The 15,227-nt window shown below is 58.0% G+C and overlaps 1 protein-coding gene across 1 annotated transcript; it reads left to right on the top strand.

The window, feature by feature from the left end:
• Nucleotides 1-5,599: 5,599 nt before the first annotated feature.
• On the top strand, nucleotides 5,600-10,901 carry SIVA1 (SIVA1 apoptosis inducing factor). The gene is made up of 4 exons (XM_079914743.1): nucleotides 5,600-5,777; nucleotides 7,911-8,105; nucleotides 8,832-8,988; nucleotides 10,697-10,901. The coding sequence occupies exons 1-4, from the start codon at nucleotides 5,660-5,662 to the stop codon at nucleotides 10,752-10,754; spliced, it is 528 nt and encodes a 175-aa protein (XP_079770869.1). The 5' UTR covers nucleotides 5,600-5,659; the 3' UTR covers nucleotides 10,755-10,901.
• Nucleotides 10,902-15,227: the final 4,326 nt, after the last annotated feature.

Here is a 15,227-nt window from a genome sequence, read left to right as displayed (position 1 = left end):
GCTTAGCTGCTCCGCGGCATGTGGGATCTTCCCAGACCAGGGCTCGGACCTGTGTCTCCTGGGTTGGCAGGTGGATTCTTAACCACTGCGCCACCAGGGAAGCCCTAAATCCTAGCTTTTTAGAGCTGAGGATGCCAGCTGGGTTCACTGACATTGGGCCGCTGCCAACCCGGCTTGCTTCCCATGGGCCCTGCCGGCCCCGGGCGGTTCCGCAGGGTCCGGTGTCACCGGCTTGCACCACGGAGTCCCAAACTCATGTGGCAGCATGTTGGGTGAAAGGGCCACAGATCGGGTGTGTGGCTGCACGCCTGCCAGCGAACTTTTCCAAACAGCGCCGAGAACAGCCTTCAGTGGTTTGAAAGATGTCAGGGGCATGCGTGCGGACCAGCTTCCTCGGGCAGCAGGGCTGCAGGTGAGACGCGCCCGCAGAAGCTCATCTTGGCGTTTCCCAAGAGTTATTTCCCTCCTCGACAGAGCAAGAGGGGCGAAGGGAGAGGCCGAAGGCAGGGTGAGTTCTTAAGGAAAGAGGAGGTGGGCCCCAGCTCTTCTCCCTGCCCCCGGGGATACTGTGCTTCTCCTGACCAGATGCCCATCCTGCTACGGCAGAGGGATGCGCGCTTCGGGCCATCAACCAGAGCAGGCGTTTTCCAAAGAAACCATTTCATTCCGCATGGAAAGCTGCGCCCCTGGCTCGGCAAGCTCACCCCGCATAAATGACGAGCTGCACAAAGCCGCTGCGTTACGTGGTAGCTGCTGAATTCTCCACCCGAATACGCGGTGTTCTTTCCTTTGATCTCGGGACAAAATCTTGGGGAGGCAGCCCCAGGCGATGTCTTTGAGTGTCTGCAGGTGTTACACAAGGTGAAAAGACACCAGTTTGGAGGGGAAATCATTCTTCCCCGGCACCAGCTTCCTCACTCCCGTGTGGCCCAGGGATGGGAGGCTCTGTCCTCTGGGTTGGGTTAGGACGCACAGCCCCCCTTTTTCTCAGTATCAGATGTTGTGAGGGTCTGAGTAATTATAATAAGGTGCCCTCTCTTCTTTGCACCAATAACACAGCCCCATTGTACACGAGCTCACAGTGGTCTCAGGTCAATACATGGATAAAAGACAAGTAAGTGATTTGATAACGTTGTTTGATAAAACGTGTTTTTCCAGGGACTTCCCTGGCGGTCCAGTGGTTAAGACTCTGTGCTTCCACTGCAGGCGGCAAGGGTTCGACCCCTGGTCGGGGAACTAAGATCCCATATGCCGCGGGGCGCGGCCAAAATGTAAAAAAACAAAAACAAAAAAGTGTTTTCCCAAACACTTTGGAAAGCTGCTGGTTTGCTCAGAAGTTTAACATTCATCTACCCTACCATCAGATAGCCATTCCACTCCTAGGCACTGACCCACAACAAATGACCACGAATGTACAGAAAAAGCCTTAGACGAGAACGTTCAGAGCGGCTGCCCTCATCAGAGCCAAAACCTGGCACACCCAGGTGTCAGTCGACAGGTGAACAAACTGTGGTCCATCCACACACGGAATACACTCAGCAACGAAAGGAATGGACCACTGAGGAGTGCAGGACGGTGGCCGGTCTCGGAGCGAACTGACGGAAAAAGCAGACACAAAGGTGCACGTGCAGAAGAAGACCGAGCCTGTGAGGTTCTAGGACGGCAGCGTCCCTGTAGGGATGAAAACAGAGCAATGGTCACTTCTGCCCGGGGCGGGGGAGGGGCGACGGGGTCATCGTAACTGGCAGAATTGTATACATTCGCCATCTGGGCATTCCACTGGGTGTAAATACACACAGCCACACGGTAAGTAACTTATACCCCAACCTGAAAGTTACCCAAAGTAACCATACAACCATCTTACGTAACTGAGATGATCATTACAATTTTAGGACCCCGAGGCAACTTTGATGAAACACATTAATGAATACGTTTCCTGCCAGCCTTACCCACTCTGCATTTGTTGGAGGGGAAGTTTGCTGCACTTCTCGTGGGAAAACAGAAAGCGTGTTCCTTCCTCATCTGACACATATTCACTTCCAGAATGTCCAACTTTCTAAGGTCAAATTATGCCATTCCGCAAATGCTTTGCATGAGTTCGGTTTTCCTGGGATATCGCCCCGCGCCGGGCAAGGCAGTTCTCCTTACTGTGCTTCCACAGCTCCCGTCCTTCCCCTTTTGTGACATTTGTCCCACCAGAGGGCAGGGACCCCGCTGGCTCTGCTCCACACCACCCCTAAGGGCCTTAGCACAGAGCACGGTATCTATTAAGGGCCGAATCGTGTTCCCCTAAACTTCACATGTTGATGCGTCAACTCCCCGTACCTCTGAATGGGGCTGTATTTGGAGGTAGGGACTTTGAAGAGGTCATTTTTTCCGAAGCTTTATTGAGGTATAACTGACATACATTTAGATATAATTGATATAGAACATATAATTGACATATAATGTACACCTTAATTGTACACTGTTGACTAAAACAATAAAAGAGACCATCAAAATGGGTTTATTTGGGAACGGCAAAAAATTGCAATTTGGGACGTGTAATCTATGGCTAACCACAGGCAAGTCTGGAGAACAAAGGAGGGAAAACTCTTGAGAAGGAGGAGATGGAAGGGGCTAGTCTGAGCAAAGAACCCATTGGTGGAAACTGGGAGTTGGACATGTAAGTGGTCTTTCATTGGCTGAGCTGTGACAGACTCTTATTGGCTGGGCTGTTGTCTGGGCAAGGAGAAATTCTTCCTCCTGCTGGGTAGTAAAGTAGTAACCTTCTTCTTTGTAGATGCAAGGTACTCTTTTTCTATCGGGTCTGCAATTAATGTAGTTCAGTAGGGCATGCTTGCTCCCTCTTCTGGCCTCCTGACTCTTTTTTTTTTGGCCACACCATGCGGCTTGCAGGATCTTAGTTCCCCGACCAGGGATTGAACCCAAGCCCTCTGCAGTGAAAGTGCGAAGCCCTAACTACTGGACCGCCAGGGAATTCCCACTGACTCCATTTTAAATGAGGTTTCTCTTTCTTAATTTTTACAACATTAAGGTGTACAGTGTGATGATTTCATACACGTACCTATTGCAAGCCATAATAAGGTTAGATAATACATCCTTCACCTCGTATAATCACCATTTTGTTGTCGTTGTTGTTGTTATGGTGAGAACAGTTAAGATCTACTCTTAGCAACCTGCACATACACAATACTTGCTAACTATAGTCACTGAGCTGTACATTAGATCCCTGGAACTTACCTACCATATAACTGGAAGTTTGTACCCTTTGACCAACAGCTCCCCATTTCCCCCAAGCCCAGCCCCTGGCAACCACCATTCTACTCTCTTCCTATGAGTTTGATGATTTTTTTTTGTTAGTATTTATTTATTTATTTACTTACTTACTTACTTAGGCTGCGCTGGGTCTTAGTTGTGGCGTGCGAGATCTTCGTTGCCACATGCGGACTTCTTAGTTGCGGCATGCACGCGGGATCTAGTTCCCCGACAAGGGATTAAACCCGGGCCCGCTGCATTGGGAGCACAGAGTCTTATGCACTGGACCACCAGGGAAGTCCCAAGTTTGATGATTTTGGATTCCACATATAAGTGATATCATACAGTACTGTATTTCTCTTTCTCTGACTTATTTCAGTTAGCAAAATGTCCTCCAGATTCATTCACGTTATTGCAACTGGCAGAATGGCCTTCTTTTTTATGGCTGAATAATATTTCATTATATGTATATTCCAAATATCACATTTTCTTTATCCACTCATCCATTGATGAACACTTAGGTTGTTTCCATGTCTTGGCTATTGTAAAAATGCTGCAGGGAACATGGTGCAGATAGCGCTTCAAGATGATGATTTCAATTCCTTTGTATACACAGAAGCGGCATTGCTGGATCAATTGCAGTTCTATTTTCAACTTTTTGAGGAACCAGGAGGTAATTAAGTTTTAAAGAGGTCATATGGGTTGGCCTTAATCCAGTCTGACTGGCGTCCTTATCAGAAGAGGAGATGAGGACACAGAGGGACCACCACGTGAGCACAGGGAGAAGACGGCTGTCTGCAGGCCAAGGAGAAACCAGCTCTGCACACCCCTTGATCTTGGACTTCCAACTTCCAGAACTGTAAGAGAATAAATGTCTATTGTTTAAGCCCTCAGTCTGAGTGCTTTGTTACGGCACCTCTAGAAAACTAATCCAGCACTGACTGGGCCTTCAACAAATATTTCTTAAATTAAAATTAGGTTGAAATAGAAGAGCTAACAAGATTCTCTTTTAATCACAATGTTTTGCATCTATCTACTGTGTCTTAAACACGATCCTAAGGCAGTTTCAAATCTGAACGCAAAGAAGTCTTTTAAAATTCCCAAGGCCTGTAAGATTAAAAACAATACTACTGGGAATTTCATCTATTTCTGGGCTAAAACCAGTCAAGCGTCTTTTTGTCACAGTGACCGCAGACCGCTAACGGGTATAGTACCAGATCATGCGGTCACGCAACAGGAAAAACGCTGGCCGAAGCCCCACTTTCGGCCTGGTCTCCCTAGACCCTCCATGCCTGGCGGGCCCCATCCCTGCGGGTGTCCTGGGCTGTGATGTGCATCACGTGGGGTGGTGTCACGTGAGGGGTGTGTCGCGTGGGGCGTGGCCTGTAAGACGGAGGCCCTCGGCTTGTCAGCGGAAATCCAGGCGACAGGAACGAGCTGGACGACCTCGGGGGCAGCGGACAGGACGAGGGTCGGGCGGGTAGGCGGCCGGCAGAGGCCGAGGTGGGGCCGGAGCCGCACGGCTCTGTCAGAGCCCGACATTACGTCAGGCCTGCCCCGCATGACGCAGCAGGGCCCGAAACCCGGCCCGTGACGTGTATCCAGTGCGTTCATGAGGCACTCTCCACTTGTGAGGGCGGGGCAGTCCTCCAAATTAAGAATTACAGAAAAGTGAATCAGCCGCGAACTTTTGGTGATTTAAACGGAGAAGTATAACCAGTTTCGAGAGTTGTTTGGGGAGCAAAATTTAAAACAGCCGAGGGCTTCCCTGGTGGCGCAGTGGTTGAGAGTCCGCCTGCCGATGCAGGGGACGCGGGTTCGTGCCCCGGTCCGGGAAGATCCCACATGCCGCGGAGCGGCTGGGCCCGTGGGCCATGGCCGCTGAGCCTGCGCGTCCGGAGCCTGTGCTCCGCAACGGGAGAGGCCACAACAGTGATAGGCCCGCGTACCGCAAAAAGAAAAAAAAATAAAACAGCTGAGACGCCCTTCCCTTCCGCATCCTCGTACGAGTCCCTCCCACATGTCGCCTCCGACCTATCACGAGCCACCCCTCACACGAGTCCCGCCCCCGATGTCGCCCCCAGCCCATCCTGCGGCGCGTGCGCACCACACCGCCTTCCCGCTTCCACGCCCCCGGGGCGCCCACTCCGACCCTCGCCCTTTCCCGGACTTTCCCGCGTCTCCGAGTCCCGCCTCCCGGCGCACGAGCCCCGCCCCCTCCCCGGGCCTATCCCGCGCCGCGCCGTGCAGCAGCCCCGCCCCCCCGCCCTCTTCCCGGGCCTATCCCGCGTCGCGCCGCGCACTAGCCCCGCCCCCGCCCCGCGCAGGGGTTGGCGCACGGCTGTGACGTCACGGGCAGGCGAGGCGCGGCCGCGGAGCTGCGCCGCTGCGGGCCGCGGCCATGCCCAAGCGGGGCTGCCCCTTCGCGGACGCGGCCCCGCTGCAGCTCAAGGTGCGTGTGGGCCGGAGGGAGCTGAGTCGCGGCGTGTGCGCCGAGCGCCTCACGCGGGAGATCTTCGGTGAGTGAGGGGTAGCGGGGTCGGGCAGGCGGTTTCCGCAGGCCGCGCCCCCTGGAGCCGGGGGCCGGGGCCAGTCGCCCGGCCGGGTTTGGGAGCAGCAATTTGGGCGCTGTGAATGCGCCCGCGTCCACGACCTGTCCCCGCCCTCCACCTTCCCGAAACAGGCGGCCTCCGCGTGGGGCCGAGACGTGGCTCTGCCCTTTGGGAATGCTGGACTCGCGCAGGAGCCAGCCCTGGTCTGACCAGCCCAGCGAGAGGCCGGGGAGTGGGATGTCCCGGTGGAATAAGCCGGTAGAAGCACCCGTTCTGACCCGAGAGGCGTTTGTGGAGCGCGCCTTCCTTGCCAGGCGCTGCGGCTGCGGGAGACCCTGCCTTGCTGTCTACTGGGGGGCCAGCCAGAGAAGGACTCTCCAGAGGTCATCAGGGCAGGCATGGGTCGCTGCAGGACCACCTGCAGGCTGTTAGAGGTCTCGTGGAGGAACAGGGTCGAAGGCGAATCCTTCAGGATTAGGCAGGCAGAGAGGGAGAGGAAGGCAATTCCAGGCAGAGGGAACAGCCTATGCAGAAGCCGGGAAGCCGGAGAGTGCTGTCCGGTTCATTGTGGCTGGAGTGTCCAGTTCCAGAGATGTAAGGACACTGACCTAGGAAGCCTTCTCTGGCTGCTTCATGCAGGTTTTTGGGCGCATTGATATTATTGATCATCGCTTTGGGGGGCTTAATACCCTGGGGTAACTACAGAGTGGAATTTACCTTAACTAGTGGTTGGAGGCACGAGGTTTGTGCGTGTGGAACAGTCAGATGGTTACCTGGGTGTCTGACTGAGTGGTGCTGCCGTGTACTAGGGATGTGGCGAAGCGCCTAACCTGGGGAGACCCTGCTTCTCTTTGTCCTGCTGCTCCCCACCCCGCTGCCCCCATCAGCAGCTGCTGTGCCCTTTCTTTTCTTGCACATGCAGGGTTGCAAATGCAAATGCCTTTCGAGGCCGTGCAGGTGATAAAAATGAGTGAAGCTGTGAGTACTATGGCCAGACTGCAAGTGTTATCCTCTCAGGACCTTCAAAAAATGTAAACACTGCAGACAGAGAGAAGAATTAAAAATAAACGCGGGCTAAGTCAGTCTAGCTCTTGACCACGATGTTCTGGAGCATTTGCAGGGGCTTGTCCTTCGCAGGGCCCCGTCACAGAGGGAGTGCGAGGCTCCCTGGACATCTAAGAAGGGCAGGACATAGGCCAGCGTGAACTCGTGTTTAATGAATTCCAAGCCTGAACCCTGGTCTCTTTATCTTGAACAGACCACAGGCCCTTGAAGACAAGTCTTAGCCTCACCACATGACCTCCCTGCAGTCCCACCCTATTATAAGTGCGGATGGGGGGGATTGGAGGAAGAGGAACTGGGTGTGACGGGGCTGTCATCAGCCACTCCATTTGAGTTACCCAACTGTGTGTTTCTGTCGGTTTCACTTAGCACCAACAGCTTCTAAGGTCTCCACCCTGGCTCTGTTGGGACAGGGCAGAACACCACAAACAAAGCATTTCTGGGGCTGGCGCCTGGCATTTGACCTTGTGAAAGCCCCCAGTGCCCTGATGGAAAGCCACTGCTCTGGTTGCTGAGAAACCGCCTCAGCTCTGGGGTCGGGGGGGTGTCCAGGGCCCACAGAGGTCTGGAAAGTTCTGGGGCACCTTGTTCCGAGCTGGTTGCTGCCACGCCTTCTGCCAGCAGCCCCGTGGTCAGTGAAGGGGTGCGTGCTGGCTGGGGTGTGGGCTCAGCCCTGAGTCTCTCGGCTGTGCGTTGGTTAGCACTCCACAGCGCAGAGCTTCGTCTGCTGGATGAAGCCGGCTTGTGGGTGCTGGGAAGGAGATGAACGGCAAGGAGGTGAGGCCACCCGTGTGGAAAATGAGCAGAGTGATAGCACAGGGAGCCCAGGTGGGGCTGCAGCGTCCGGAACCTTCCTGGAGGAGGTGGCCACTGAGCCCAGGCAGGAGGCCAGGGTGGGACCCAGCTCGCCAGGGAGCAGCGTGCTCTGGAGTGGCTGGGTAACCAGAGGCCCGGCCACGCGCAGCTCGAGGGACAAGGTGGCCATGCAGGTGCTTCCGTGCTGCAGCGATATAAGCGGGGAAATGGTTGCCTCCGCAGAAAAGACCACGCAGCTCCTCTTCCGCGGGGCCCAGGCCTGCATGGACCCCGCGTGGGAGGAAGCCTGCGCCATCGTCCATACCCCGGAGTCCCCGAAGCCTGGCCCCACAGAAGCCCCTCGGGCCGCACGCGGGCAGATGCTGATCGGGCCCGACGGCCGACTGACCAGGAGTCGAGCCCAGGCCTCCGAAGCTGGTGAGTGAGGCCCACGGCAGGCGCTTCCCAGCTGTGTGCTAAGGATGGGGTGTGGCAGGGGCTTTTCCTACCTGGGCTGGAGGGGGCGGGGCCCGAGTCTGACAATACGAACAGGGCGAGGGCCTGCAGGCTCCTGACATTAGGAGGCTCTGCTGTCACCAACATCCACGTCTGGTAGCTGCAAACAGCTTCTAACTGTTGGATCAGAAAGGAACAGAGACCCCTCTGGGTGACCCTTCTGGGTGTCCTGCCTGCTTTCCACCTGAAGCTCTCCCACGGAGTCCCACCTGGCTGGGTGGGAAAAGCCTGTTCGGGTCCCTGTGCAGTGTGGTGTGCGTCTCAGACTGTCACCTGTGTCGCTGGTTAAAAACTCTCCCGCCCCCGGGTCTGGGTGGGGCAAAGGGACCCCTGTGTTAACCCGTGATGCAGGGACCACGCTTTGAGACGCAGCTGGGAGACACACAAGGGACGAAGGCCTAGCGACTTCTGATGCAGGCGGTCAGGAGAAGGGCTGACCCTTAGGTACCGACATTTGGGTGGTGGGAATTGTAGGTGGGAGTCACGGAAGCCAGCTGGGATCTCTCCCTGGTGAACGGGTCTGGGTGCTGTGCTTATGCACAGGTTGTCGTCTTAGGACCTAGTGGTCAGCCAGGCGCAGGAAGGAGGGTGGCCCCCAGCCCCAGCGCTCCAGGTCCCCTTGGACTGATGGGTGTTTCTTCCCCACAGACCCAGCCATGGCGGCATCGGGAGCCTGCTCGTCGTGCGTGCGGGCTGTGGACGGGAAGGCGGCGTGCGGCCAGTGCGAGCGGGCCCTGTGCGGGCGCTGCGTGCGCACCTGCTGCGGCTGTGGGGCAGTGGCCTGCACCCTGTGTGCCCTCGTGGAGTGAGTGCGGGCCCTGTCGGGGAGTGGGGGCGGCAGGCCCATCCCACATTGCCCGGTGGGACGATGCGATGCCAGTAAATGCTTTGCTCGGCTTGAGTTTTTCCAAGACCTTGAGATCCTTTCTGGAGGAAGTCCAGACCTTGTAGGTCAGCTCTGCGCTGTCTGTGGTCTGTCCCAGACCATTTGTGCTCTAGTCCTTTGAGCCCTGGCATCAGGAAGCCTCACATGGCCTTCCTGTGTCGCGCGCTCATTAGCGGAGGACACCTGACAGGTGAGGGCAGGAAGTAAGTGTTTTGTCTGTGGCTTGGGTGAGCGCATCCGCCACAGCCGGTGGGCCCCATCCCTGCCCAGGAGGTTTCGGGCGCTGTCCTCGTCCCAGCGGCCACTCCCGGCTGACGGGTGGGGATGGGCAGTGCCCCGTAAGAAAAGTTCTGCAGATCTCAAACCAGTTTAGTCCCAATGGCCTTTAAAACCAACTCACCCCCCCACCGCCAAAAAAAAAAAAAAAAAAAACCAACCCCAACTGTGGAAAGTTAAAAACACGCCTCCCGAGAGGTGGGTTGCTCCACGGTTGGGACGCGCTGGACAGAAGGACGGAGGCCAGGCGTGGGCCTCCCGTGCTGGCCGGTTCAGGGGTCAGGTGCTGGGCGAGTCATGGGTGTGGAATACTCTTTCTATTGACTTTGCCAACTCAGTTTTCTTTTCTTCCTATTTATATGTAAGCTGAGACGGGCAGGGCCTTGCCAGTGGCTCTTCCCTGGAGGGGGAGCTGAGCACAGCACAAGGGCCAGCTGAGGGGCCAGGTGGGCGCCCCACCTACTGGCAGCTGCTTCCCTCCCCGGGGCCGTCCGCATCCTCAGGGACTCCCGTGGCAGCCTCCCCCGCCCCTGCTCTCTGCTGCCTGGCCCCCAGGCACCCGCAGAGCCCGCCAGGCACCTGCCTGTTTCTCGGGCCCCGGCGGGCGGGGCTCTCTGACCCGGGTGAGAAACAGACGACACGTTCGGGGTCCCCTCTGGAGGCCACGCCTCAGGCCTCCGAGCTTCAGCGCCACCCTGGAAGCGGGCATCCTGCCCGCACCTGGTGGCTGCCTCGTCCCCAGGGTCAGGCACGGCCGCGGGTGGGGCATCGCCACCAGGAGCTGGAGCCAAGCTCCTAGCCCTGGACGTGGACCCTTTGCCGCTGCACCTCAGGCGTGCTGCCGTCTCCTTTCAGCATGTCTCCCGAAGCGTGTCCCCTGCCATTCGCTGAGTTGCCGTGTCCCTACCCTACCTGAGCTGCTGCCCCTGTGAGCCATCCGGGGCCAGTCACCCCTGCTGCACACCTGACCACCGTGAGACCGGGGCTGAGCCCCGGGGGCTCCTTAGCTGTCAGTCCGTGAGGGCGGCTCCGGCAAGCACCCCAGACGTTTCCCCTCGTGCTCGAGGCAGATGCCTGTCGGGGGGGCTGCTCCTGGAGTCCCGCACTCTGCGGGTTCCGTGCTCCGGCCTCTCCCCGGGCCCTCGAACCGCCCCCCTCTGCGGGTGTCCTTCTCCAAGGACCCGGCCCTGTGGGCCCGGCCCCCTGCGGCAGTGGGGCCTCTTCTTAACTGGTTCTGTCTGGGCCAACAGCCCCGCCTCCAGATAAAGTCGAGGGACCAGGTGGGGTCGGCAGCTCCCGTGGAACTCAGCCCTAATGCCAGCTCCTCTCCCCCAACCTCGCGGTGTCGCAGCTGCAGTGACCTCCACGAGAAAGTGCTGTGCACCAGCTGCGCCATGTTCGAGGCCTGAGGCCAGGAGAGGACGGCAGCCCTGCCTGGACGACCTCGCCGCCGTCCACGCTGAGGGACTGGGGGAGGGGCGGGAAGGGACAGCCTTTCTATTTTGTATTTTGTTCTCCTGACCACAGAAGAGAATAAACCCTTTATATTTGGACAAGAGGACTCACTCGTCAGCGCCCCTGGGGCCCGTGGTCTGCCCGGCTCCCACCTGGCAGCGCCCTGAGCTTCATGCCAGGTGCCGCCAATCGCCCCGTTGACAGGTGGGGACACTGAAGTCCAGAGCGTGTGAGCCCAGGTGGGGCTTCAGTGCCCCTCGGGGGTGGGGCCGCGTCCCAGGCTGTCCCTGAAATGCCACTGTCATGCGCCGCTGTCTGGGTGGCTGGGCCCCGGGTGACCTGCCTGCCAGTTCCGTCTGGGTGGTGCGGCCCGTGTGGCCCGAGGGAGGGCAGTGGACGAGAGGGGGAAGGGAGGGGCACAGCCCTGCACGGGGCCTCCTCACCTGGGTCTCGGGCCCGGTTCCCACGCGCGGGGTCCTTGCGGCGCCATGGGCCCAGGCCCTCAGGGTGAGTCCGTGGGTAGTCAGTCCCAGCCCCTCCAAGAAACCCTGGAGGGGAAGAGAGGTTCTCTGGGGTGGGCAGCGGGGGCACCCACTGTTGGAGGGTCAAGTGACTGACTCTTGGAGGGGGCTGGGCCAGGGTGGGGTTTGCCCCCAAGTGCACAGCCTAGGACCCCTGAAGCAGGAGCGGGGGCGGGCCACAGGGAGGCATGAGGTCTTGGGGGCGGCTGCAAGTGACCCCATGGGTCTCCCTGAGCTGAGAACATTCAGAGGCCTCTCCAGCACGAGCCCTCATCGTGGGGTCACCTCCCCTCACCTGCTTCCTGTAGAGGCCCTGGGCCTCCGTCCCAGTGCCCACCTGCAGACCACGACCCCAGCGAGCACGTGAAGAGATGCTCAGCGTCGCTCAGCATTAGGGAAACACAGCTCAGTAACAAGAGATGCTGCCTCACCCCCGGCAGGGGGCTGCTGTCCAACAGAGAACAAGGGCCGGCGGGGCCGTGCGGACCCGGGAGCCCTGTGCGCTGCTGTGGGGATGCAAGGGGACGCGGCCTCTGTGGAGCAGAATGGCAAATACCCAGCAGGGATTCGAGCAGATGTCTGTACGCCTGTGTTCATCGCAATAGCGTCCACAAGAGTAAAAATGTGGAAACAAACCACGTGTCCACGAAGGGATGAATGGATAAGCAGATCATGGTCCATCCATACGATGGAATATGATTTGGCCTTAAAAAGGAAGGAGGTCCTGACGCAGACTGCAGCACGGATGGACCTGCAGGACGTCAGGCCGGGTGAAGTAGCCAGTCACAAAGGAAGGCCCTGTGTGATTCCACTCCTGTGAGGTCCTTAGAGCCGTGGGGTTCACGGAGACAGACGGGAAGGGTGGGGCCGGGGGAGGGGCAGTGAGTGTTGAACAGGAGCAGAGTTTTAGTTTGTGAAGATGAAAAGTTCTGGAGACGGTGGTGGTGCTGGTGCCACAGCCACGTGAATGCATTTAATGCCACTGAACTGGCCACTTAAAAATGGTTAAAGCGCTAAGTTTTACATATATTTTACCAAGTAAGAATATTTAAAATGTTAAAAACACAATTGTTGAAGGCAAAACTAATAATGTGTGTTGGGGATTTTGAACATGTGGAAACAAAAGTGTCCACAGCACGGAGACGGCAAGGTGGAGGTGTGTGTTCTGAGGACCGTGCGTGTGAAGGGCTGAATTTCACTCCAAGGCAGGCTGCTGAGTGAGTTATGGACTGACATCGACAGGCCGTGGCTACAGTCGTTCCTTCGGGAGAGATTTGTTCTAAATTCCACATAGGATCCTGGGTTGGATCCTGGAACAGAAAAGGAACATCAGTGAGAGAGTTGGTAAAGTCAAAATAAGCCAGTAAAAGAGAGAAAATGGGGGACTTCCCTGGTCGTCCAGGGGTGAAGAATCCGCCTTCCAATACAGGGGACGTGGGTTCGATCCCTGGTCAGGGAACTAAGATCCCACATGCTGAGGAGGAACTAAGCCTGCGCGCCACAACTCCGGCGCTCGCGCGCCTCAACAAGAGAGCCCACGTGCTGCAACCTACAGGGCCCACGCGCCCTGGAGCCCGAGTGCCACAACCGGAGAGAGAGAACCCACATGCCACAACTGGAGAGACGCCCACGTGCCGCAACTAAGACCTGACGTGGCCAAAAAAATGAAACTTTTTTTTAAAAAGATAAAATGGGTTGTTAAAAAATAGTTATTTAATCCAAAATGAGGGTGAAAAAGAGGAAGGAAGGCACAAAGATCTAAAGGGACGCACAGAGGAACAGCAAGGTGACGTTTAAGCTCAGCCACGTCTAGATCCCACTCCTGTACGTGACCTAAGCGCCCCCGAGGGGTGGAGACCCACAGATCGTCAAAACAACAGTTGAGACCCAGCCAGCTCTGTTGTCTGCAACAAATTCACCTTGAGTATGAAGACAAGCAAATTCAAAGGGACAGGGTAGACTACCTGTTGAATGATGACCCGTCTTTGAGCAGACATCCCCCGAGTGGCATTTACTGGGAGGCAGACCCCGCCCCCATGCCGTCCCGACACCCCAGCCTGGCTGGCTCCTTGCTGGGAGCTGCTGACCTACCCGCAGCCCCCAGGGCCTCGGCTACAGCATGCAGCCATGCCTGCTGAAACGTGGGCACTACAGGTGCTAAAGGCACCTCTGTTCCTGTCTTGCTGTCCCTCCGGAGGCCCGGCCTGCTGCTTGGAAGGGCTGGGTGCGACATGGGAGGGCGTTCGGCCCCCGTGCAGGCCAGGCCGTGGGACCTCCACCCTGCTGGTCCTCACTGCCCCAGGCCGCTGTTCACCAGGCCCCTCCGGCTCTGCTCTGGCCCTGCGGCCGGGACCGGGTAGCACCCAGGAGTTTCCTCCCCGAAGTGCCGGTCTCCCTGCACCCCTACCACTCCACCCCGAGGCGCCTGCGCGGCCCCACCTCCGCGAAGGCTGGGAGGCCCTGGGGTCTCCGGCCTCGGCTCTTTCCTTCTCGGCCCCACCCACCCGGATGGGACACACCATCAGGGTAAGTTTGTGCTCATGTCCATGCCCATGACCTTGAAGCCTGTCCCAGGCCAAGGAACGTCCCTAAGGCCATCACCCGCATCCCCGTTATCCCCCAACCATCCCCCCATCATCACCCAAGGAGGCCCCACGAGAAAGCGCAGCTCGTGCCCCTCCGCCTGGCCAGCTGGCCGCCACCCCCCCACATGCCCCAGCTCCAGCTTCAGAGGCACCTCCCGGTTTTCCACACCACATCTGACGCTTTGGGGTACCATTTGCTCGAAGTTCGAGGATAATGGAAAGGTACTGCTGTAGGTTCTGGTGTCTACAATATACATTTTTTTTCCTTTTTTTATGTGTTAAAATACACACCTCTTCAAGACCCTGCCTTCAGCTCTTTGGGGTATATGTGTACCCAGGAGTGGAATTGCTGGGTCACATGGTAGTTGTTTTTATTTTTTTGAGGAACTTCCATACTGTTTTCCGGAGGCTGAGCCATTTTACATTCCTACCCACAGTGCACAGGCTTCCAATTTGAAGGACGTTTTTACGTATCTGAAATCTGGATCCAAAGCATCATTCAGCAGGTAACATTTGGTGTGTTTGTGGTTTCCAAAAAAGCTGTGGGAGTGAAATAGTTCAGAGCCTATCAACACTGAGCAATCGGGCACCGCCCAGAGAGGCACCCGCAGGCCTGACTGACCCCACCCACCTGATGCCCCGCGCAGGCGCCCCTTCCAGCAGAAGGGGCAGCCACCCCGCCCCAAGGAATGTCTTGTCAGGGTCACGGGCCCCGGAGCCTGGAGAAGCAGGCTGCTCTGCCCCCTCCCCCGGGCCCAGGCGCCAGGCCCAGTGAAAAGTCCGGCCCTGTCCCGGCCACGCCTGCGGGGTTGAGTCCCCGTGAGAGAGGAGGAGCTGAGGCTCCGCCCACCCCTCTCTGGGCAGGCGCCTGGAGGCCGACGCGCGGGCCCGCGCCGGCAGCCGGCTCCTCTCCGCACCCACCAGGTGGCGCCCACGGCACGTCCCGCTGGGCTGCTCGGGCGCCCCGGACCCACTCCCGCCTGTCCCGCCTGACCCAGGCTTGCAGTGTGACCGCCGGCAGGCCGCTCTCTCGGTCCTCCTCGGGCCCTAGGGCCTGGCAGTGACCCGAGTCTCGGCCTTGGCCAGCTCGGGGCCCTGCAGGATGGCTGGTCCTTCCTGGTGGTCGGGGTCTGCGGCATTGCATGGACAGAGCAGGTAGGCAGACGGCTGTGCAGTCTGGGTGGCTTCCTTGGGGCATGGGGCTGGGGTGAAGCCAGGTGGAGACAGGGACGGCCAGGGCATCCCCCGCTCCGGTGAGTCCCGCCGGAGTGGGGTGGGGGGACATCGTCCCTCAAAGGTCATCCCTGGGGCCTCTGGGCAG

This window comes from Stenella coeruleoalba (assembly GCF_951394435.1).
Source record: "Stenella coeruleoalba genome assembly, chromosome: 2".
Classification (NCBI taxonomy): Eukaryota; Metazoa; Chordata; class Mammalia; order Artiodactyla; family Delphinidae; genus Stenella; species Stenella coeruleoalba.
Note: the sequence above shows the minus strand (reverse complement) of the source record. Positions and strands in the feature narration are given on the sequence as shown.

Excerpts from the sequence above, each read along its gene's own strand:
- SIVA1 (XM_079914743.1), top strand. The coding sequence starts at position 5,660 with ATGCCCAAGCGGGGCTGCCCCTTCGCGGACGCGGCCCCGCTGCAGCTC. Across the intron at positions 5,778-7,910 it reads CCTCACGCGGGAGATCTTCG|AAAAGACCACGCAGCTCCTC; the intron begins GTGAGTGAGGGG and ends TTGCCTCCGCAG. Across the intron at positions 8,106-8,831 it reads AGCCCAGGCCTCCGAAGCTG|ACCCAGCCATGGCGGCATCG; the intron begins GTGAGTGAGGCC and ends TCTTCCCCACAG.